At 43.2% G+C, this 24,415-nt stretch overlaps 2 protein-coding genes across 2 annotated transcripts in view; one reads left to right on the top strand and one right to left on the bottom strand.

Annotated features, from left to right (window-relative positions):
- Positions 1 to 4,080: 4,080 nt before the first annotated feature.
- LOC124606746 lies at positions 4,081 to 5,420 on the bottom strand. The gene is made up of 2 exons (XM_047138783.1): positions 4,687 to 5,420; positions 4,081 to 4,449 (listed from the first exon to the last, which is right to left on the bottom strand). The coding sequence occupies exons 1-2, from the start codon at positions 5,254 to 5,256 to the stop codon at positions 4,264 to 4,266; spliced, it is 756 nt and encodes a 251-aa protein (XP_046994739.1). The 5' UTR covers positions 5,257 to 5,420; the 3' UTR covers positions 4,081 to 4,263.
- The window catches only part of LOC124606745 (condensin complex subunit 2), a 195,570-nt gene continuing 176,516 nt past the window's right edge, over positions 5,362 to 24,415 (top strand). The window contains exon 1 of the mRNA XM_047138782.1: positions 5,362 to 5,820. Coding sequence (XP_046994738.1) covers positions 5,755 to 5,820 — 66 coding nt within the window. The 5' untranslated portion in view covers positions 5,362 to 5,754. The remainder of the gene's footprint in view (positions 5,821 to 24,415) is intronic.

The following is a 24,415-nucleotide window of genomic DNA, read 5'->3' as shown; positions in this document are numbered from 1 at the left end:
GCATCTTCTCTGTACACTACAGCATCACCCGCGAAAAGCCACATGGAACTTCTGACACTATCTACTAGGACATTTATATATATTGTGAAAAGCAATGCTCCCATAACACTCCCCTGTGGCACGCCAGATGTTACGTTGAGTAACGTCTCTCCATTGAGAACAACATGCTGTGTTCTGTTTGCTAAAGACTCTTCACTCCAGCCACATAGCTGGTTTGATATTCCGTAGGCTCTTACTTTGTCTATCAGGCGACAGTGCGGAACTGTATTGAATGCCTTCTGGAAGTCAAGGAAAATGGCATCTACCTGGAAGCCTGTATCTAATATTTTCTGGGTCTCATGAACAAACAAAGCGAGCTGGGTTTCACATGATCGCTGTTTCCGTAATCCATGTTGATTCCTACAGAGTAGAATCTGGGTTTCCAGAAATGACATGATACGTGAGCAAAAAACATGTACTAAAATTCTACAACAATCGATGTCAGAGATATAGGTCTATAGTTTTCGCATCTGCTCGATGACCCTTCTTGAAGACTGGGACTACCTGTGCTCTTTTCCAATCTTTTGGAACCTTCTGTTTCTCTAGAGACTTGTGGTACACAGCTGTTAGAAGGGAGCAAGTTCTTTCGTATACTCTGTGTAGAATCGAATTGGTATCCCGTCAGGTCCAGTGGACTTTCCTCTGTTGAGTGATTCCAGTTGCTTTTCTATTCCTTGGACACTTATTTTGATGTCAGCCATTTTTTCGTTTGTGCGAGGATTTAGAGAAGGAACTGCAGCGCGATCTTCCTCTGTGAAACAGCTTTGGAAAAAGGTGTTTAGTATTTCAGCTTTCCGCGTGTCATCCTCTTTTTCAATGCCATCATCATCCCAGAATGTCTGGATATGCTGTTTCGAGCCACTTACTGATTTAACGTAAGACCAGAACTTCTTAGGATTTTCTGTCAAGTCGGTACATAGAATTTTACTTTCAAATTCACTGAATGCTTCACGCATAGCCCTCCTTGCGCAAACTTTGACATCGCTTAGCTTCTGTTTGTCTGAGAGATTTTGGCTGCGTTTAAACTTTCAGTGAAGCTCTCTTTGCTTTCGCAGTAGTTTACTAACTTTGTTGTTGAACCACGGTGGGTTTTTCCCGTCCCTCACAGTTTTACTTGGCATGTACCTGTCTAAAACGCATTTTACGATTGCCTTGAACTTTTTCCATAAACACTCAACATTGTCAGTGTCGGAACAGAAATTTTCGTCTGATAGTCTGAAATCTGCCTTCTATTACTCTTGCTAAACAGATAAACCTTCCTCCCTTTTTTTATATTCCTACTAACTTCCATATTCAGGGATGCTGCAACGGCCTTATGATCACTGATTCCCTGTTCTGTACATACAGAGTCGAAAAGTTCGGGTCTGTTTGTTATCAGTAGGTCCAAGATGTTATCTCCACGAGTCGGTTCTCTGTTTAATTGCTCGAGGTAATTTTCGGATAGTGCACTCAGTATAATGTCACTCGATGCTCTGTCCCTACCACCTGTCCTAAACATCTGAGTGTCCCAGTCTATAGCTGGTAAATTGAAATCTCCACCTAAGACTATAACATGCTGAGAAAATTTATGTGAAATGTATTCCAGATTTTCTCTCAGTTGTTCTGTGACTAATGCTGCTGAGTCGGGAGGTTGGTAAAAGGAGCCAATTATTAACCGAGCTTGGTTGTTGAGTGTAACCTCCACCCATAATAATTCACAGGAACTATCCACTTCTACTTCACTACAGGATAAACTACTACTAACAGCGACTAACACGTTACCACCAGTTGCATGCAATCTATCCTTTCTAAACACCGTCTGTGCCTTTGTAAAAATTTCGGCAGAATTTATCTCTGGCTTCAGCCAGCTTTCCGTACCTATAACGATTTCAGCTCCAGTGCTTTCTATCAGCGCTTGAAGTTCCGGTACTTTACCAATGCAGCTTTGACAGTTTACAATTACAATACCGATTTCTGCTTGGTTCCTCCTGTACCCTTTGAGGCTGTTGCCCTTTCTGTACTTGCCTGAGGCCATCTAACCTAAAAAACCGCCCAGTCCACGCCACACAACCCATGCTACCCATGTAGCCACCTGCTGTGTGTAGTGGACTCCTGACCTATCCAGCGGAAACCGAAACCCCACCACCCTACGGCGCAAGTTGAGGAATCTGCAGCCCACACGGTCGAAGAACTGTCTCAGCCTCTGATTCAGACCCTCCACTCGGCTCTGTACGAAAGGTGCGCATTCAGTCCTGTCGACGATGCTGCAGATGGTGAGCTCTGCTTTCATCCCGCTAGCGACACTGGCAGTCTTCACCATATCAGATAGCCGCCGGAAGCCAGAGAGGATTTCCTCCGATCCATAGCGACACATATCATTGGTGCCGACATGAGCGATCACCCGCAGATGGGTGCACCCTGTACCCTTCATGGCATCTGGAAGGACCCTATCACATCTGGAATGACTCCCCCCCCCCGGTATGCACACGGAGCGCACATTGGTTTTCTTCCCCCCTCTTTCTGCCATATCCCTAAGGTGCCCCATTATGCGCCTGACGTTGGAGCTCCCAACTACCAGTAAACCCATCCTCTGCGACTGTCCGGATTTTGCAGACTGAGGGGCAACCTCTGGAACAGGACAAGCAGCCATGTCCGGCCGAAGATCAGTATCAGCCAGAGACAGAGCCTGAAACTGGTTCATCAGACAAACTGGAAAGGCCTTCCATTTAGCCCTCCGGAATGTCTTTTGCCCTCTGCCACATCTCGAGATGACCTCCCATTTTACCATGGGTGAGGGGTCAGCCTCAATGTGGGCAGTATCCCGGGCAGCCACAGCCGTAGTCTGATCGGGGGATGCGTGGGATGAGCTGGTCGTCCCCAACAAACCCCCATCGGGACCCCCACAGTGATGTCCATTGGCAACAGCCTCAAGCTGTGTGACCGAAGCCAACACTGCCTGAAGCTGGGAGCGAAGGGATGCCAACTCAACCCGCATATTTTATCTGACGACATGTAATAAGGACGGATTTGAGACCAGCTAGTCACAGGTGTGGCATACATTGGATTAATAGGAGCCTATGACACTGCTAGCCATAGTAAGTTGGTTAGGAAGGATTAGGAAGCTATATGCTACAACAGCAGGTTAGCGCTCAATACAGATCATCCAATTTTTGCTACAAAATAATCCATTATGTCACCTTGAACAACAGAAGGAGTCTTATTAGAGACCTGAAACATAGGATCCATTATGGAAATGTACTTGAATACAGGTTTTGAACCACTGTTCTACTGAACCCAAGTCCAGTGGATTACTAATGTGACACTTGCCCAGGTGATTGAGAAGCAGCAGGAATCCCTTTTACAGTCACAAAATGGAACCACTTAAGACTCAGGTCAAGAAAAGACTTCTGGCACAAAACATAGCCTATTCCATCATTTCCTAGTGCCCAAAAAATGGCACTGTGGTGAACTACAGCACATGGAAGATCAATGTGGTATCACGGAGAAACTTATTGATCTCCTCAACATTACATTATTGCAATGAAGACTGGAAATGTATTCAGATAGGAGAAATTTGTATAGTCGATACTTTTTAGTTATGTTTGTGTATTTTTCTCCTTTATTTGTAGTTTACATGCTTGATAAGCTTTGCTTGTGTAACTGCATATTCTTCTCAATGTCATAACTAAATTTCATATTCTGAAGTCCTGTAAATAAACCAATGTTAAATTTCCCTCACTGAAAAGTCACTTTTTCTCTCCAACATTGTTAGTGCAAAGTATCACTGTGCATATCAAGCTGTAACAGATGTTATGTGTGCCAATTTTCGGCCCTGATGATATCAGGAAATGGTTATTTGATATGAAGCTCAGGCTGACAGTCTAAGTAACCTCTGTACAACAAAATTCAACATTTCAATAAAAAGTTTTTTGTTACTCTGAAATGTTGAGAGGTTCTATGCTGGTGTTCTGAATGCTGCGAAGAACTGAACAGACAGAAATAGACATTTTACATGACAAATTTTTCCATTCCTACTGGAAGTATTACGCACTTCATAAGAATAATTTCAATTGTATTTTTCTTTTTTCCTTCATATTCATACATAAAATAAGGTAGTTATCCTTCAAAATACATATTTATAATTGGCAACATAATTACTTATGCTAAATAATTAAACTATAATATTTACAAAGATTATGAGTGTATAGGCTCCCCTATGTAATACATTATACTTTACTGTTGCTTTCATGTAAATTCATCCTGTTCGGGTTCATATCCTATCAAAGTAGGTGGTATTCCAAGATGTGACAACAGCTGCATCATAGTTACTTTATGTCCTTGTTCATGTGTCATTTCTAATAAATCCTGAAGAGCACTCTGACATCCAGCTTTCCATTTACAGATGGATTCCCTTAGCTTTGTCAAATCATGCTGCAAACAAGAACAATGACAGATTGTAAAAATTAAGCAATAGGGCTGTAGTACATAAGATGCCACACAAAGTAATTACTTTTAGCTATAGGTTAACAAAATTTCCCAGTACACAAAGCCCAAGTAGAATATATCAACAATATTGTGTAGTCTTATAAAATTGTTATTAAAATCTGTGGAACCAGGCACTCCACACTAAATTTTAAACAACAGATACAACAAACGTGTTTCGCTTGCCTTTTTCCGATAGAGCTGAGCAACTCTCAGCGACTGCACTTTATCCTCTTTCGCGGCTACATTTCTTTCTAAATCGGCCAGTGTTTTCTGATCGTAAACTATTTCGAAATCAGTATCAACACTCGTACTGTTTGCAATCTCTGTAACATCAGTTTTCGAACTACGGTTATCTACGTCTGGGCTTACAGTTTCATTTTCAACTGCGTCTCGCAGTTGCGCCTGCGTGCCTCTCCGCCTCACACGATGCTCTTTTTTGCTTGTAACAGTTTTCTGTGGGCCTTCACCTCTTTTCGGCGTTTCTGTGGACTTTACGTCTCTCTTCGGGGTTTCTGCAGATTTGAAACTGTTTGGTGTCACACATTTCGCCTTTGACAGTAATTCATCACTTCCCTCATTTTTATCAGGTGTACTTAAATTTTGACCACTTACAAAAGAACAACTGGGAGAAACAGTGGGAGATTTTCTTTTGAGGCCTACACGTCTGCAAGGAGTAAGGAGCGATTTATTTATGCCATGAGTTTGAGAGTGTGGTGTTGTAGGATTACCCGTATGCTCATTAACCAAAGCCATATCAACAGAAGGCTACGAAAACACACAGTAAATACAACAACATCTGAATGCCGAACAACTACTACACCAACTTTCAAAATTTGACGCCATCAAACTTCTCACAGATTTTATTTCCTCAAAGCCGTCCACAGCGGTGTCGAATACTAGCAAAGATCTTACGAATGTCGTACACACCTCCTTGGGAACACAATTCAAAGCGGGGTGTCGAGAAGAAATTTTATATTTGTTTGCTGTAGGAGGAAATCTAACAAACGACGCGAGTGTAAAATGCTGGGCAAAAGATCAGAACGAGGGAACCATGATTACAACAACCTGTCTGTTAAGTTTTTCGCTCCCGCTTTTGTTTATGACACTCTGGATTTGCGGCGCACAAATTTAAATTGCTTGTTTTGGTTGTTCGTCGTTCGACAGTTTGTGGTGACTAGAGTTATGGGTTCCGTACGGCTTATAAAGATTATGGTAAACATATGCTGTTAAACAAACAACAGGGGAATAACAATGAACTCTTCATCTTATGGTAGAAGATCCCTTTTTGCTTCTTCGACGGATAGCAGTCTTCCTGTGGTATGTAAAACGTTTCTGACAAGTTATAGCCTTTCAATGTTGCGTTCAGTATTATAAGAATTGGGATCAAGCTACGCAAATGAATGAACGATTTTGCTGGTGAATTTCCGTGGAGAACAGGAGTAATGTAATAGTATTGTTTGTGAATGCTGGTAAATTCAGAACGACAAATGTTTCAATATGGATTTCTGACTGTGTTCATTTCGTGGCCCGTCTTGTGCACCATCTGCCGAAACTGGATGGAAATGAAGACTAATTTTTATTTGTTGGTAGAAATATCGTTTCTCGTCCCAGTGTGAAACTAGTGTCATTTCGTATTTATATAACAGAAAATATTAGAATTCTATTTCATAAGATGATACTGTTACCTAGTGCTTAACCATCTCTGCTGCAATTACTTTATTGGACGTAAGGCCTACTTGGAAAAATTTCAGTCACACTGTTTACAAACAATCACTGGCCATTTTGCCTTGTTTCTAGTGTAAACATACTGTTCATAATGAGATTTTCACAGATATTTGTGCTTATTTTTAAAATAATACTTGTATATTTTTTGTACTTAGACTGGAATGTTGCCAAGTCATATAACACATTACTGATGTACCTAAACTACATTTTGAATGTTAATGCAATTGTGTAATTTATACAGAGTACAGCTAGTGTTACTTGCAACCCACAATATATAACATGGACCTTTGATACATCGTTCATCACTAGTCCATCGGTAACATGTAGTTTTGTCCACAGAAGTATCAGCTTTCATTACTGAGTAGCAGCATGAACTGGTGATTTTCAAAGAATATTGCTTTTTTCCATTGTCATTAAATGCCAATGATATGCAGTACCTACTTGAGGACTGAAGTTTGCAGGAGATACTTATTTGTTTTGGCCAGTGAAGGTGTGTGCTGTGGTCTTAGTAGAACTGCCCTGCAGAGTAGTCCTTCAGTTATTTTGCCACCATGATGCACATTTTGCAAATTGATGTAATTAATGACCCCATCAAGTGTTACTCTTATGTGCTATGATTGTTCATTGCATAGCTGTAGACTATGTGGTCCAAAACAAGTGAAATGTGAGATAATATGCCAGGTCTCATGAATGTGAGCTATTGGTATATTCTTTAAGTCTGATATCATACGTTACATACACATAGTGAAGTAGATGTATTTGTTTGTATGTTTCAGCTATAGTTATTGGTTGTGTATTTTTGTTGTTGTATGTAGTGTCGTTCTTGTGGGTGGTGGCTTGGATCATGTTGTTCAAAAGATCTGTTAGGTATGTAGAGATTGTGATCCAGCAGGGGAAGTATGGTATTTATTTTTTATTGATTTATTTCTTTGACACACATTGCATATCACAAAAAAACATGTACATCCTTAATGGAAACCCTTATTTTCCCTCGTGTTCTCTGATATTTTAAAGTTTTTTATATGTTTTGTATATATAAAGGTGTTAACAAGAACAATTTACCTGCCCAAAACCTTGTGTAGCTAAAATCCTGTTAGCTTTTATGTTTTTATTTTTGATAATGTTTGCATGTTAGCGATGTCATCTATATCCATCAAGATAATGACATCGTTGTCTGTAGGTGTACCATCACATTGTTAACTAATCCAAATATGTCCAGTTTACACAAAATACTGGCTGTTAATAATTATTTATATACATGTTATGGATCATGTTTGTGTATTTCATCACCTTGAGCCAGTCAACTACCTTGTTGAAGACAGTATCAGTTTTCTAGTGTGGGTATTGTGTATATTTTCAGTGAGACAGCATGTTGCATCTGTTATAATGAGTTACAAAACTAATGAGGTTGGTACACTGAACTCGTGTATTATCTTCCAGAGCTTACCCCAATTAATGCTGTCATATGCCTGCCAGAAGACAATGAATGTAATTTGTGGTCTTTATCAAATTCATAAAACTTTTGCATCATCAATGGTTTTAGTCGACTTAGTATTAGAGTGATGTACACATTATATCCTATCTCCGGCAGTAAGATCCCTCAATAATTATGCACTTTTATGACATTGCCTTTTGCAAAAATTGGGCATAAGATCGCCTTTCTCCAATCGGTGGGGATCTCCTCTGCTGATCATATTTCAGCCATAAGCTGTCTGAGACCCTCTATTACCGCTTCCCCCAGTACCGAAACAACTCCACAATGATGCCACTACCGCCTGGAGCCTTACTGTTTTTTCTCATTTGACGTTGCCTCGGGAACTACTACTTCTTTCCCTTCTATTTTCTCTAGTTCTTTTGTTTCTACCTGATCTTCAAGATTTAGTACTTTGTCAAAATATCTTCCAAACTCATCTGCTTGCTCCACTGAAAGAACCGCTCTTTCCTCACTGAAAGAACCACTCTTTCCTTACCACCCGTTAGGATTAAAATCTGTAGTCTATAAATGCCTCTCACAAACCTTGTCTGCCAAAAGGAGAAGTGGATTGCTTTCCTCAACTCCTCAGTTTGCATCAGTAGTTGTTTATCATATTCTCATTTCTTCTGCTTATTATTCCATCTGTCAGTCCTCTTTCCGCTGTGTATGCAATCTTTGTGTTATCAGTGGGATTCTTGAGTGATTCTAATCTTCATGCTGTCCTAGTCTTCACCACCTCTTCACATTCATCATCAAACCACTGCTTTTTCATGGGCTTTGGTTGATGTCCCAGCTCTTCACTTGCACCTGTAGTGACCACCATCTCTCTCCAACTCCACCTGCAGTCCTGGGTGACAGTAGAGTTAAGACTTTTTCTTGATAGTGCCATCTACTTGCTCATTTGCAAGCATGTCTTTGTCACAACGAGCCACTGCTTCATTTCTCTTTCACCATTTGGTGGATGGTTTCAATTGCAGTTTCAGAATCACTAGAAGATGGTCAGTATTATTACTTGTTCAGCACACCTATGGTGTAAGTATTTAAAATTGATTAAAATAGAGTTGTAAAAATGTGATCTGGAGTACAAGTTTTCTTGTACAGCGTCAAGCTTAAAATCACTCTGGGCGTCTGAAGACACTAAGGCAACAAATTGTTCCATCCCTGGCAGTCTGATATATCCAGATACTTGAGACAGTCAGCTGCACGTATCCCGAATGGCTTGGTGGCAGGGGGCCAATTAACGGAACACTCACTCAAAGTTGGGGTGGACTGCCACACTCAGTGCAAATCATTGAGGCAATGCTCAGATTTTCAGGACCTCTCAAGCCAGGAGGAGGTGCCACCAAATTCAGAGTGGTGGTTCACCAGTCTCTGCACACTGACTCCAAATTGAGCTGTTCCGGAAGGCTCCAGTTGGTATCCAAATGTTCTCATGATAGACAGCTTCTAACATCTTGAGGTGGGAAATACAGACAGCCATAAACCACACAGCCATAATCTAACCATGATTTGATAAATCCCCTATCAAACTGCGGGAGGCAGAACCTGTTAACTCCCCATGTCGTTCCACTGAAGCATTTCTAAATGTCAAATGATTTGAAGTCATTCACTTGTTGGTCTTTCAGGTATGGGAGCCAGGTTAATTTAATGTCAAATTTTAGGTCCAAAAGGGCACATTGCTCTTAAAATATAAGACTTTGTTCCCCATTGTGAGCTCTGGTTGGTTAACAACTTCAAACAGCAAGGTTAAAATTGACAAACATAGCCTTCTCTGGAGAGACAGAAAATCAGTTTTATTAGTCCAAGCTTTCATCTTCCTGATGGTCAGTTGTAGTTGCATGTTGTCGTTGCAAGATCAGAGGAAGAGCAGAAGATTGCAAAATCATCCACAAACTAAAACCATTTAGCAGTAGGAGACTGTGTAGGAGACGCCACTGAGAGCAATTGCAAACAGTGTGCTACTGGGTACACTGCCTTGGGGGACCCCATTCCCTGAATACTGCAGTCAGACAAATTATAACCAATGCAATATCGAAAACACAGATCCTCAAGGAAGGATTGGATAAAAAATGGCAGAATCCATGTAGTCCCTATACAGAAAGTTGCCAAAGGATACTGTGCCTCCAAGTGGCAGTTTTTTGGAGGTAAAAAACCACACCAATCAAATAGTTTCAGCATGATAAGCAGCCTTGTCCCAAGTACAATTGAGCTGCCAAGAGCAGAATGGTACAGCCTGAAACCACACTGGGAGTAGGACAGGAGCCAGACAAGGCGAGGGTTGACTGTGTGCTCGAAAGTCTTGCCCATATAACTGTTAGTGTTAGTATGATCCTGGAATTAATACTGCCTCCTCCCCAGTCATGGGGTACTGTCCATAAAACTAGATCCAATTTAAACAAGACAGGGCCTTGCCCATGCCCCCAAGGCATAGATGACAGAGCATGGCATAATGAACCTGATCCAGTCCTGGAGCCTGTCTCTGGCAACAGTCAGGGCTGATTCCAATTCCCATAGACAGAATGGAATATTGTAGACCACCTCATTTACACAAGAATAGCCTCCTCACCTCCACAGTCCTAAGGAACACTTGGAATGCAGGGGTTTGGACGATGCAGTGATGAAAAGAAAGTGTTCAGCTAGAACCTGAGCCTATCTTTAGGCATGCACACCAAGCCCCCATTTCAAAACAAGGCTGTAAGGGGAGATGTGCTGATCTTGCTTGAAATCCTACTTATTGAGTTGAAAACTTGCACAATGGTAGTGGGCCGATTAATGGAAATCATGGTTTCCTTTCAGAAGTTCCTCACTGGTTCTTATACCACTTGTCTTGCTTGTGCTCTTGTAGACATGAAAGCACGAAGATTTTCTGTAGTTGGATGGTGTTTGAATTTCTGCAAACTTGTTGTTGTTGTTGTTGTTGTTGTTGGTCATGGTGGTGGTGCCTTAGTGTGTAAAACAGTTGAGGTCACAAGTGCCTGTGTCATAACTTTAAATGGTCAATTACCAGATGAAGTTGAAGTTGGTAATACTCAGAGCCTAATCGAATGGAGTAGAGGGATAGCTAAAAACAAGCACTACCCCTTTGAGGAGGATGCTCAGATGGTTAAAAATTACGAATAAAAAATAAAATGTGATCTACAGTTCGTGCTGCATCTGCTAAAATATCTGACAACTCAGATGGCAAAATACATCACAATAAGCACAGAGTGGTGCGAGATCTGTACTTAACAAATGACAATGACAAATGACAGTGCCCAATATGCAGCCGAGCTAAAAGTATCTCCTCATGATGAGAAGGGTGAGAGGAAGACAGCCAAGCCATTGTGAGTTGTTTAATTTCCCAGAGTTTGCTACTAAATGGAGAAGACCAGTATTCATGCCAGGATGACACATTGTACCTGTGTGAAGCAAAGCAGAGAGCTTCTGAGGGCACAGAATAGCTAAAAGGCCTACGTAGTCAGACTGCAGCCTTGGCAACAATATCGGCAACTTCAGTCCCTGACATTCCTACATGACTAGAGACCCACATGTACGTCACTTTGGCTCCATCATCAGTGAATACCTGCATTCGTGGGTTTGTTGTACTAAGGGGTGGTATGTGTATAGTACACAGAGGCTCTGGAGGGCACTAAGTGAACTGGAACATAATGCATAACTGAGAAACCTGTACCGTCAGATGTACTGGGTGGCCTGATAGAGGGCAGAAAGCTCTGTAGTAAAAATCGGGCACTGGTCTAGAAGCCAGTATCTACAATATGTTTGTTGCAAATGACAAAGGCAAGGCCAACACCATGGTTGATCTTAGAGCCATCAGTGTAGACAAAGGTGCTGTCTCCATGTTTCATGTGAAATACGAGAAACGTACAGCAATAGGTCAAATCTAGAGTTAGCCTTGGGAAGTGAACTGAGTCCAAGATGAACACCGATATCTGCATGAAGCCAAGGCAGTGAAGGGCTCTTAGCCACTGCGAATGTGGCGGGTAACATAAGGTTAAGGTTCAGAAGCAGTGTCTGAAAGCGAACTCTGGAAGGCAACAAAGAAGCTGCACTTACCCCATATTGGTGGTCAAGGGAGTCATCAAAAAGGAACACATAGACTAGAGGATATATGACATGCATATCTGCTGAGGAGAACATCACACCAGTGTGACGGCAGTAGTTCGGCAGCATCTGCAGAGAGAGACTGAAAACCAGGCTAATGTAGAAAGCTTCAGTAGCCAAACATGACTCAGTAGTGGATCGTGTTGAGACGTCATAAAGTAGACAGTCGTGCAGACAAGTAAACGAGATACCCCTAGTCCATTTTTGATCAGACAAGGGACTGGTATAAGTCTAGAAGGATTTTCCGATCCACCCCCTATGAAGGACTGTTTGAAACATGTAGCATATTCAGAGATCGGGTACAGTGAGCTGCCGGATAAGATATGTAGGAGGAACAACAGAGCTTCATATCAAGCATAAGCCCCAAGAATTTCATGGTTTTGACAAACAGAAGAGCAACAGGACTGGTATGTAAGGACAGTGGAAGAAACTCCATTTGTCGCCGGAAGTTCAGGCAGACAGTTCTTTCAGTGGAAAAGTGGACGCTGTCGTCGATGCTCCTTGAGCAAAGATTGTCAAGACATTGCTGAAGTTATTGGTCAAGTAAACAGGTCCGTGGAGAACTGCAATACATAATAAAGTCATTGATGAAAAAGGTTATAACGTCAAGTTGAACACACATATTCAGAACGACACAACACATATAAGTCACAGAGTAAGTTGACAAGCAAGACGTTAACATTCGAATGAGCACTGAGTCCCAGTCTAGCGGCCGCTGCTCGGCTGGCCGCTTAGGTGGCGCAGCTGCTGCATGGCTGGCAGACAGCGCCGCACGTAGAGGACACGCGTAATTGTGCGGCGGCGCTTTGAATGATCGGCGAGTCACAACAAAAAGAGCCTAAGATGCCTGGTGGAAGACAGTCCACGATAGGGTTAACTGCTATGGCAAAGAGGACTATGCTCAGCACTGGGCCCTTAGGCATCCCGTTCTCCTGAAGAAAACTATTTGACAAAGCTGAACCCACAAATACTTTGAAAACCTGGTCTTTTAAAAACTCACAAATAAAATGGGGCCAGGTGGCTTCGTTAGCCCCACATGTGCATTGTATGGAGGATGCACGTCCTCCAGCAGTTATCTTAAGCCTTCTCCACACCAGAAAACACAGCTACAGTCTGGCATTTCTGTAGAAATTTCTTCATAATGTAGGTTGACAAGGTGATGAGATGATCAACTGCAGAGTGGTGCTTACACAATCCACATTGTGCATTTGTTAGCAAAATCTGAGACTCAAACCACCACACCAGCCGAACACTGATTGTGTGTTCCATCACATTGCAGACACTTCTGGTGAGGGAAACTGGGCAGTAACTGGTGGAAGATGCTTATCCTTACCAGGCTTGGGTATGGGAATTACAATGGCTTCATGCCAATGGCTGGGAAATATGCAGTCCGTCCAAATGCGATTATATGTATGAAGGAGAAAGTGGTTGCTGTCAAATGATAGGTACTGCAACATCTGTATGTAAATACTGTCCAGTCCTGGATCGGAGGACCATGACAAGGTGAAGGCATGTTCAAGATCCCTCATAGTAAAAATGGCATGGAGCGTTTGCGATTCTGGGAGGGGAAAGATATCTCTTTAAGCCACATCCACTTGTTGCCAAGGTAGCAAGGCAGGATGGTATTGGACGGAGCTCAAGATCTCTTCAAAGTATCGGCCCAATGTGTTGAAAATATCGGCAGAACCCACAATGACATCGTTCGCTACAGTCAGCTCCACAATGACATAATTTGCTACAGTCAGGCCAGGAATTGGGAGATGTAACTTGTTTCCAGAAAGCCGGTGTAGGTTATCCCCAAACAACATAAATGGGAATAAACCTGTTAAAAAAGTTAGTAAAACAGATCCAGCTAGCTTTTTTGTATTTTCTGATAATGTAACGACACATCGTGCGCAACTGCTTATAACAAATACAGTTCTCCTTTGTGGGATGGCATTCAAAGACACGGGGAGCACGTGTCTGCATGAACCCCATCGCCGCATTCCTCACGCCACCAGGTGATTGGGACACGTCGCATTGGGGAAGAGGTTCAGAAGATGGAACATTCTGTATTGGTAAGGACAACATTTGTAAGGTACTCTACCTGATCATCACTGCTATGTAAATGTTATTCATTGAGAGTTATCAGTGAAGAGTAGAGCTCCAGTTAGCTTTAGAAAGCTGCCACTTGGTGTTGCGTATAGATGGGACATGAGTTAGCACATGGCTTACATATGGGAAATTGTCACTTGAATATGTGTCTGAGAGGATGGACCACTCTAGACAATGGGCAAGTTGTACAGCACAGAACGAGAGGCCTAGGTGCAAGAAAGCGCATTTGGAATCTGAATGACATGTAGGTTCAGCATTCTTGAGAGAAATGTGAGTAAACTGGTTGAGATTATCTGCCATGAGAGAGCCTCTCGGGCAAATTCTCAGGGAGCCCCAAATGGGATATTGGGTACTGAAGTCACCGAGTAGCAGAAAGTGTCGAGGGATCCCACGGGTAAGTTGCAGTATGCCTGGCCTGGTGAGAGCAGAAGACAAGTGTGTGTAGGTATGGTGATTTGCACTCGTGAAATGGACATCAACTGGACAGAGGTGCTGCATGTTGTCACTATTGTAGAGGAACTCTGAGTTGGAGAAGGGGAAAAACGTTTGTTTTTGTTCCCGTTCTTAGTACCTTTACATTTGTCAGACATGGACCCACATGTTCGCTGACTTGAGGGGCACGCAACATCATCTCAGGACTATTTCTTTTTAAATTTCCATTCTTCTGGTTGTATCACAAGTGACTTCACCAGTGGGTGAAGGTTTTTTGGTGTGCTGAGCAAATGCAATGGGTGGAGGTGAGGATGTCGCCTTAGCACTGAGTGATTTCACAACCATAGCACTGAACTTTGGGTCGCAGGTCTGTGTGGTCATATCTTTCATGTGGCCGCAAAACAGCAACAACAGTACTGTAACTGCTGGATAATGGTACACAAGGCTTTCAGGTAACTAACATTTTGCAAGGGACATAGAAGGGTACCTTTTCTTTCACCCAGATCTCCTGAAAGGCTCACTCATTGTGGTACACATGGCATTTGCAGGATGAAGTGGCATGGTTGCCATTGCATTTGATGCAACAGGGAAAAGGAGACGGGCAATCTCCCTTGTGATCATCCTTACCACAAGTTACACATTTGGTTGTGATTTTACAGGACATGCGAGTATGATAATAATGCTGTCATTGCTAGCAACGCATTGGGTTCGGAACATAGGGTCTGACATTGATGACTTCATAGCCTGTGTTGATCATGAATAGGAGCTCCACTTGATCAAATGTCAAGAAAAGGGTACGGGTAGGCATGAATGATGGTCAACCCTCTTCATAACCCAATGGGCTGCAATTGTGCCCTTATCAGAGAGATAATGTTATATATCTCCCACAGTCACACCATGAAGCAGCCAATTGTATGCAACACCATGTGAAGAAATCAGTGTCCGTTGAGCCTCTAAAGGAATAGGGTTTCTATGGAGGAGCACAGCTGTAAGCAGTTTTTGGGATTGAAAGGCACTGTCTGTCTCTAAAAGCAAAGTTCCATTGCATAAGCAAGTGCAGGACTTCAGCGGGGCTGCAGTTGTGTTCACACCTTTCTGAATGATGGGTAGGATCACTGTTCTGACCACCTATGCATGACACCATGAGGTAGTGGTGTGCAACTGCAAGATTTGTCATTTCATTGGTCTCATTCCATTTCCATTTATTAGACAGAAGTTGGGTCGATGGAGTTGATGTACCCATTGTGGGTGAATCCCCCATGATTGTCAGCATCTCCAATGGCGCACTCCTTTGAGATTGGTTGTGGTCAGTTGTTAGTTGTTAGTCATGCATTTAAGGCTACAAAGATGCCATTATCAGCACCTTGCTAAGTTTGAACAAGGTGATGTATTTGGGCTATGAGAAGTTGTATGTTCCTTTTGCGATACTGCAGAAAGACGTGAAAGGAATGTAGCCACTGTACGTGATTGCTGGCAGTAGTGGTCACTAGAATGTGTGGCCCCAAGAAGACTGGATGTCGGATGGCTACATGGCGCTACCAAGAGGAAAGACGATTGTGTTTGTTGAATGGCTCTGGTGCATTATTTTGCATCTGCAGCTGCAATTTGAGGGGCAGTTGGCACCACAGTGACACAAAGAACTGTTGCAAATTGGTTACTTCAAGAACAGCTCCTAGCTCTAGTGTGCATTCCACTGGCCCCAAATCCACCACTCTTTGCGATTTCAATGGTGTCACACTATAGCTCATTGAAGGGCAATGTGGAAGTCTGTCCTGTTTTCTGATGAAAGTAGGTTGTGCCTTGGTGCTAGTGATTGCCATGTGTTGGTTAGGAGGAGGTCAGTTGAGGGCCTGCAACCAACCTGTCTGTATGCTAGACACACTGGATCTACACCTGGAGTTATTGTCTGTGGTGTGATCTTGTATGACATTAGGAGCACTCTTATGGTTATCCCACACACTCTGACTGCAAAATTGTATATCAATCTGCTGATTCAACCTGTTGTGCTGCCATTCATGAACAGCATTCCAGGGGGTGTTTTCCAACAGGATAACACTCACCCTCATAGTGCTGTTGCAACCCAGCATGCTCTATAGAGTGTTGACGTGGCCTGCTTGATTACCATATCTGTCTCCAGTCAAGCAGATATGGGACGTCATCGCATGAGAAGTCCAGCGTCATCCACAACCCACAAACTGACATCGGGCACCTGTACAACATGATGCATGCACATTTGAATGATTGCATTCATCATTCTGACTGTTACACAGGCTGTTAGTGTACCAGCATTTCTCATTTGCAATGGCTTACGTTGCACTTACATTGACCTGTGATCTTGCAGTGTTGATCACTTAAATACGTTACCTAGACAAATGTATTCCCAAAATTTCATTAATTTACTTTAATTATTATTTGGTGTTGCATTTTTTTCCATCAATGTATGTCTTCCCAGTGTACAAACAGTCCAATTTGTGGAGAGCTTGGTTGGCCACTTCATGAAAACTCACCATATAAGCTACCATTTTCAGTGTCAATTTCAGAAATGACTGATTCCCAGTCCTTGACATGTGCTACCCTTTTGAAGGAGTGCAAAATCCAGCAACCATACCCCAATGGTCCCTCATATTTTGGAGCTTGAAAAAATATACTATCACTTAAATCCCATCCAAATGGTACTGACTGAAATCCCTTCTGTTGACAGGTGGTTGGCAGTAACTCTAATATTTACTGCAGCCATGCAAATAAATGAGCACAGGGTGTGATTGGCCTTACTTGTGATTCTTGTACCAGCACTTCAGTAACCTGGACTCTACATGATCAGCTTTTACCAGTGACAGGGCTCCAGTTAGGGAACTTTCTTCCCATAAATCCAAAGACTGAAGAAGCCACGTGGTGGAGGACCAAGGGCTTTCTGCACCTCCTCCATTCCTATTCCCACAGTGGATAATCTTCCACAAGGGATACCTCTAAAGTAGTTAAAGAGAAAAAGAAGAAATTTTGGGAGAGGGCTACCAGTGACAGCGGAGATGCGAGAATCCCCCCCCCCCCCCCCCCCCCCCCCTTTCCATCGAACTCCAAACAGTGTTTGTTAATGTTGTTTTACCCTCACAGGTGAAAGGCGGTGCTCCTGGGGCATGACCTGTTCTTGTGGGCCCTTCACACTTAAGGCTCTCTTATGTCTACATATACATATACATCTGTACTTCACAAGGAGCATGACAGTGTGTTTTGGAGTATACTTATGGTACTTCTTTCTAATTCTGCCCCTCCCTTTTCTGTTTGTGTCTGGTACATGGGAAGAATGATTGTTGGTAGATCTCTGTATTTACTTTAATTTCCCAAATTGTTTTGTTGTGGTCATTACATTTGATATATGCGGAAGGGAGTAAAATGTTGTCTGACTCTACCCAGCATGTACTCTTGTAACATTTCAATAGTAACATCAGCCAGTGGAGTTTGTTGAGCATCTCCATAATGCTGTTATACTGACTAAAGAATCCCATAATGAAATGTGCTGCTCTTAGTAGGATCGTTTTTATCTCTTCTATTAATCCAATACTGCAAGGCGGTCAGACTGATGAGCAATACTCAAAATCTGTAGAAAAAGTGTTTTGTAAGCCACCTCTTTCATGGATGAATTTCATTTCCTTAAGACTCTTCCTATGAATCTCAGTCTGACATCTGCTTTTCCCCTGTTTTTTCCTCCCCTCTCCCTGCCCCCCCCCCCCCCCCCCCCCGCCTTCCCCTCTTCACACACTAGATGACAGTGCTGGACTGTATCAAATGCATCCTCAAGTTAAAGAAAAGGCATCAGCCTGAGCGCTAATGTCTAAAGTGCTGTAAACAATGTGGGTCTCATCGAGGGACAGAGTGAGCCGAGTTTCACAAGATCTCTGTTTGTGGAATTCAAGAAGATTTTGTAGAGGAAATTTTTGTTTTCCACATCTCAGAAGAGACCTTCCGCATACACACTGGTATCCTTTCCCAACCAGCCACTGTTTCCCTGAGAGGCTCCATTACTCACCTAAGGTTAGAGCTCCCAGTGACCAGCATACCTGTCAAAAGCCAGAATAATCACCTTTTCCAGGGTGGACTGCTACAAGATGTGCAGGAAAGAGAGAGAGTAAGTGAAGTTCCAGAACGTACTGACCACCAGGGAGCTCATGGCTCTTTTGTGAGATATTGAGTGTTGCTTACGGGGTGCTGAGCTATTGCAGCCCTTTGTTCCTTTGTGGGCTGTATTCTTTTACCCAAACCCCTCCCTCCCTGTCCTTATTCCTTCCCCTCTTCTGTTCTCTTGGTGTCCTTGCTTATGATGGCCCAGCCACCTTCCTGGTTTCTGCTGTCCATTACAGTTTTGTTCCTCTTGTTTTTTTTTTTTTTTGTTTTTTTTCATATTTCCTTTTTCAGCATTTATGGTCCGCCATTGGGGTTTGACCTTCCCTTCTAATTTTGTCTCTGTAGTGTTGATCAACTTGAGAAGAAAACCTTTCTTAGTGTCTTTGGCATGTGGCCTTTCCGCCTCTTCCATTTTTTTTATGTCATTGTACTTTAATGTATAAACCAGCATGGTAGCCAGTCTGTGTGGTGGAGTCATTATGTACCCTTTTGATTGATCCACTTGATAACACAGGTATCACACTTTTGATACCAGAGCTGTTACCTCCCCACGTATGCCTAGGAGTGGTTGTTTATCATTCTGAGGCATTGGAACTCCTGGCAATGACTGCTGTGCCTGGGTGATTCCCAAGGGGAGAGCCCCTGATTGAAGTGGGTGGTTCCAGGGCAGACAATTTGTGTATGAAACCTGTTGAGCTCTAAAAAACTGGCCATTCTTCTACAGCAGTCTCTTTAGTTGGAAATGGACCTTTAATGCTGCTGCTTATGACCCCGCAGCCTTTCTTTCACTGGCTACCCTCTGGGAGGATGGCCAGGCTCACCAGCTTGAGACCCTTTACTCACTACCTCGCCTGTACCAAGACTGATGGGAAACCCTTCAGTGCCACCAAGCTGTTATTTTTTATGCAAACTGTTGAAGACAAGTTTGATGAGTGAACTCAGAGAGTAAGATGCAGGTGGGTTTGCTGTTACCAAAACTTGTTCTGTTGCCTAACCTGCTGCCCTTTGTGCCTGTGACAATCTTGGTGACATCTTAGCATCCATTACTCCTCACCATTCTTTGAATATGATTTAAGGAGTCTTTCTTTTTCTTTTTTTTTTTTTTTAAAAGGAACCTCCACTTTCCAACTGATGATGAACTACGGGCTGATATGGAATGGTGGGAAATTCATTTTGTTCAGCATGTTCGGAAAGGCCATAAGGACAATCACATTGATAGAGGTCCCTTTATTCAGGCATTTAAGGAGATTACCCTCCCAGAGAAGGTCAAGGTAATGGTTTATTGGTGTGACATGAAGCCGTACGTCCCGCCACCCATGAGGGGTTTTTGGTGTGTGCGCTTTAGGCAGATGGCTTCCCACTGTACAGGGAACCCTCCATACGGTGAATGTGGATACCCACCAGTTTCTTGTGGACTGTAATATGTGCTTTCTTAATGATGGTTCCCCTTCCCATTTTAAGGCTGCTTATTGCACTTCCACTGCCATTCTTTTGCTCACTTCCCCTTCCTTCTCCCTTGAGCACACTGCTTACTACACTATAACTTCTGTGATAGTGACCACTACCCTTTGATTCTCTCACTCCTTTCTCACCTCCTGATGGCCAAGTTACCCCAATGGTCTTTCCTTCTTGCTGATCGGCATCTATATACCTCCCAGGTCGTGTTCTCTCTTTGTCATATTGTATTAATGAAGTCATCTGTGATGTGTCTGGTACTATTACTCACACTACTGACACTATTGACCCCTTCTCAAGAAGCCCCTTTCACTGCCAGACGGTCCTGTGGTGGAACACAGCCTTTACCATCACCCCTGCTCTGTTTGTGGATGATTTCTGTATCTGGGCTAGTGTCCACTTCATGGCCTCTGCAACAGCTCCAGGGTGCTGTTTGGCATTCTTCTGCATGGACTCCCTCACATGGCTTTCAGTTCTCCCCCCTTAAATTGCAAATGGTGCATTTCTGCTGCTGTACTGCAGTCTATCCCTACCCACAACTCTACCTCGATTTCCAGTCCCTGATTGTGGTCCCCCCAGTTCCTTTTCTTGGGACTTCTTTCTGACAGCAAGATTACTTCGTTGCCCATATCTGCCTTCTAAAGACTGGCTGTTTCTGTAAACGCAGTGCCTTTCCCTTCTCTGCCCATACCTCTTGGGGTATGGATTGTTTAGTCTTCACTACCTTTATCAGGCCTTACTTCTGTCCTTTCTGGACTACAATTGTCGGTTTATAGCTCAGCTGCCCCTTCCACACTGCTCCTCTTGGACTCAGCCTACCATTGTGGTATCCGTTTGGCTGCTGGTGCCTTTCGCACTAGCCCTGTCTATAGTTTTCTGGTTGACATTGGAAAGCCCCTCCTTTCGTCTCAGCAATCCCACCTCTTGGTTTCCTATGACACTGCTATCCACTCTTTCATTGTTCACCCCTCCTATTCTTTTCTTTTTGCAACTTCTGGACATCGCCTGCCTGCCTGCCCTAGGGTTGGTTTATAGGATGGGCTCCACCTTGCTTCTCTCCACTGCAGTTTCAATCTTTCCTGTGTCCTGTTCCTTACGTTCCCACCCGAATGCCACCCGCCTCCCCCTCTCCATCTGCTCCCTTTGGTTAGTTTGTCAACCCTGGGTTCAGATGGGTCTCTTCTGGCTTCTGAAGGGCTCTATCGCTCCATGGTGCACTGTTGTTTGTTCCACCTGCTCTTACAAGAGTTTTTGGTTGTTATTATTTTTTACACCAATGGCTCTAAATCTGCTTTTGACATGGGATATGCCTGCACGTCTTCTGTTGCCATGGAACACCATCTGTTGCCTGCCATGTGAGGGGTGTTAACTGTGGAACTGATGGCCATTTACCAGACTATCTGCTTTAATAAACGGTCCTCCCTCACCTGAGTTTTGTTACGTACGGACTCAATGAGTGGCGGGGTGTTTACTGTGGAACTGGTACCCATTTACCAGACTGTCTGCTTTATTAAACAGTCCTCCCTCACATAGGTTTTTTTTATGAACGGACTGAATGAGTTGCTTTCAGGCTATAACCCAGTGTTTTCCTGCCACTCATTGGTCTCTGCCAACTTTTTGCTCGGTTGTGGACTGACTCTTGAGGAAGGGGGGGCACTCCTGTGTTTAATAGACATTGTGATATTAGGGGACTCCCTCCACATGGCCTTCTTCCCTCTGCCTCTCCCAGTTGGTGTCTACCATTCTCTGCCATCTTTTTATCAGCCATACTAGGTTTACTCTGTAATGAGCAGTCCCCCCACCCCATGCATTTGCAGAGTTCTCCTCTTGATTATTCATATTTTGAAACTTTGTGGCAGATTAAAACTGTGTGCCGGACCGAGACTCGAACTCGAGACCTTCACCTTTCGCGGGCAAGTGCTCTACCAACTGAGCTACCCAAGCACAACTCACGCCCCGTCCTCACAGCTTTACTTCTGCCAGTATCTCGTCTGCCCGTGAAAGGTAAAGGTCCCGAGTTTGAGTCTCGGTCTGGCACACAGTTTTAATCTGCCAGGAAGTTTCATATCAGCACACACTCTGCTGCATAGTGAAAATCTCATTCTGGTATTCATATTTTGCTGCACTGCCCTTGCCTTTTGGCCCTCTGCAGTAAACACACCCTCCCACTCTCCTTGTCCCAAATGTTAGCAGACCACTCTTGCATAGTTGTGTTTGCCCTCAATTTTCTTCGTGAAAGTGGTATTTCCTTCTAGGTTTAAGTACCTGTATTTCCTTCCTGAATTGGAGTCCCTTGGTTAGCATTGGTGTTTGTTTGGGTGCCCTTCAGCCTTACATCCACACTAGCCAGGTGTCCTTCCCATTTTCCCTATGGTCTGGCTTTTTTTGTGTCATTTTGTTTACCCTTTTCTTGTGTTTTTTGCCTGGTGTTGTCATTGTTGTGTCATGATCATAGTATGGTGGGAGGAATGGGATGGGTCGGCAGTGGAGTTGAAGCCCTGTCATGTGTAGTGTGTCTGGAGCACCCCCTGCTCTCGTCCCCCACCTCCTCCCAAACATCCTGTTCTTTACTCTTCTTGCCACTCTGACATTCCTTCTGGCTCTTTGTTTGCTCATTTTCCTACCGCATTTATTGGGCTGTGCTGCTGATGTTGTTTTGCCCTTAGTTGCTGCCACCTAGTATTGTGGAACCGACAACCTTGCTGTTTGGACATCCCCCCCCCTCCCCCCCGCCCTCTACCAACCAACCAGTCAACCTACCTACCAACCTACCATCCTATCTACCTACCTACCTACCTACCTACTTGGAAGGTACCACCAGGGATGTGGAGCCGTGACAACTCCAGTGCTGTGGCCAGTTGCACTAAGTTTCTCAGTTGATGATTTATGGCATAAATAGCCTAGTCAAGGTGGGCCCATAGATTCTTAATTGAGTTTGAATCAGCGGAGTCTGGTGGCCAGGGGAGTATGGTAAACTCATCCTGGTGGTCTTCGAACCACGCACATACACTTTGAGCTGTGTGACACACTGCATTGTCCTGCTGGTGTATGCCATCGTGCCAAGGAAAAATAAACTGCATGTAAGGGTGGGCAAGCTCCCAAAGGATAGATGCATACTTGTGTTGATACATTGTGCCTTGGAGAATGACGAGATCACCAAGGGAATGCCGTCCGGCCTGGACCCTGCTAATGATTAATGCAGGGTGTTTGATTTCAGATGTATCATGCTGTTCTCATTGATGGCCATCTGTCTGATAGAGCATAAAACGTGATTCATCTGAAACAGGCACCTATCACCACTCTGTGGATGTGCAGTTATGGTTTTGGCGTGCAGATTCCAACATTCATTGTTGACACATAGCTGCCGACATAAGTGCATTAACCAGGCGCGTGCTGCAGAGGCTCAGACACCGCAACATATGTTTAACGAGCGTTGAGGAGACACTGTTGGTACCTCGTAGTTCATTAGTGTGGTCAGTTGTGCATCTGTTTCTTGTACACATCTCTGCAACCATTGTTTTTTATTTATTTATTGTTCCGTGGGACCAAATTAAGGAGAAGTCTCCATGGTCAAGGAACGAGTCAGTACATGAAATTATAACACGATATTAGAAACAGATAATATGAAATATAAAAAAACATATTCAGGTGACAAGTCGTAAGTTTAAATGAAGAAAATCAACAATGTAACACTGGAATTTGCTTAATTTTTTAGCTCTTCCAGGAGCTCCTCGACAGAATAGAAGGAGTGAGCCATGAGGAAACTCTTCAGTTTAGACTTAAAAGAGTTTGGGCTACTGCTAAGATTTTTGAGTTCTTGTGGTAGCTTATTGAAAATGGATGCAGCAGAATACTGCACTCCTTTCTGCACAAGAGTCAAGGAAGTGCATTCTACTTGCAGATTTGATTTCTGCCTAGTATTAACTGAGTGAAACCTGCTAACTCTTGGGAATAGGCTAATATTGCTAACAACAAACGACATTAAAGAAAATATATACTATGAGGGCAATCTCAGAATTCCCAGATTTTTGAATAGGGGTCGACAAGAGGTTCTCGAACTTACACCACATATAGCTCGAACAGCCCGTTTTTGAGCCAAAAATACCCTTTTTGAATCAGAAGAATTACCCCAAAAAATAATACCATTCGACATAAGCGTATGAAAATATGCGAAGTAGACTACTTTTCGTGTTGAAGTGTCACTTTTTTCAGATACTGTTCTAATGGTAAATAAAGCAGCATTTAGCTTCTGAACAAGATCCTGGACATGGGCTTTCCACAACAGCTTACTATCTATCCGAACACCTAAGAACTTGAACTGTTCCTTCTCGCTTATAATATGCCTATTCTGTCTGATCAAAATATCGGTTCTTGTTGAATTGTGAGTTAGAAACTGTAGAAACTGAGTCTTACTGTGATTTAGCATCAAATTATTTTCCACAAGCCACGATCTTATTTCATGAACTACATTATTTGTTACTGTTTCAATATTACACACAAGATCCTTCACTA

This window comes from Schistocerca americana, chromosome 3, assembly GCF_021461395.2.
Source record: "Schistocerca americana isolate TAMUIC-IGC-003095 chromosome 3, iqSchAmer2.1, whole genome shotgun sequence".
NCBI classification, from domain to species: domain Eukaryota; kingdom Metazoa; phylum Arthropoda; class Insecta; order Orthoptera; family Acrididae; genus Schistocerca; species Schistocerca americana.
This window is presented reverse-complemented; position numbering and strand designations above follow the sequence as displayed.

Excerpts from the sequence above, each read along its gene's own strand:
- LOC124606746 (XM_047138783.1), bottom strand. The coding sequence starts at position 5,256 with ATGGCTTTGGTTAATGAGCATACGGGTAATCCTACAACACCACACTCT. Across the intron at positions 4,450-4,686 it reads CTCAGCTCTATCGGAAAAAG|CATGATTTGACAAAGCTAAG; the intron begins GCAAGCGAAACA and ends TCTTGTTTGCAG.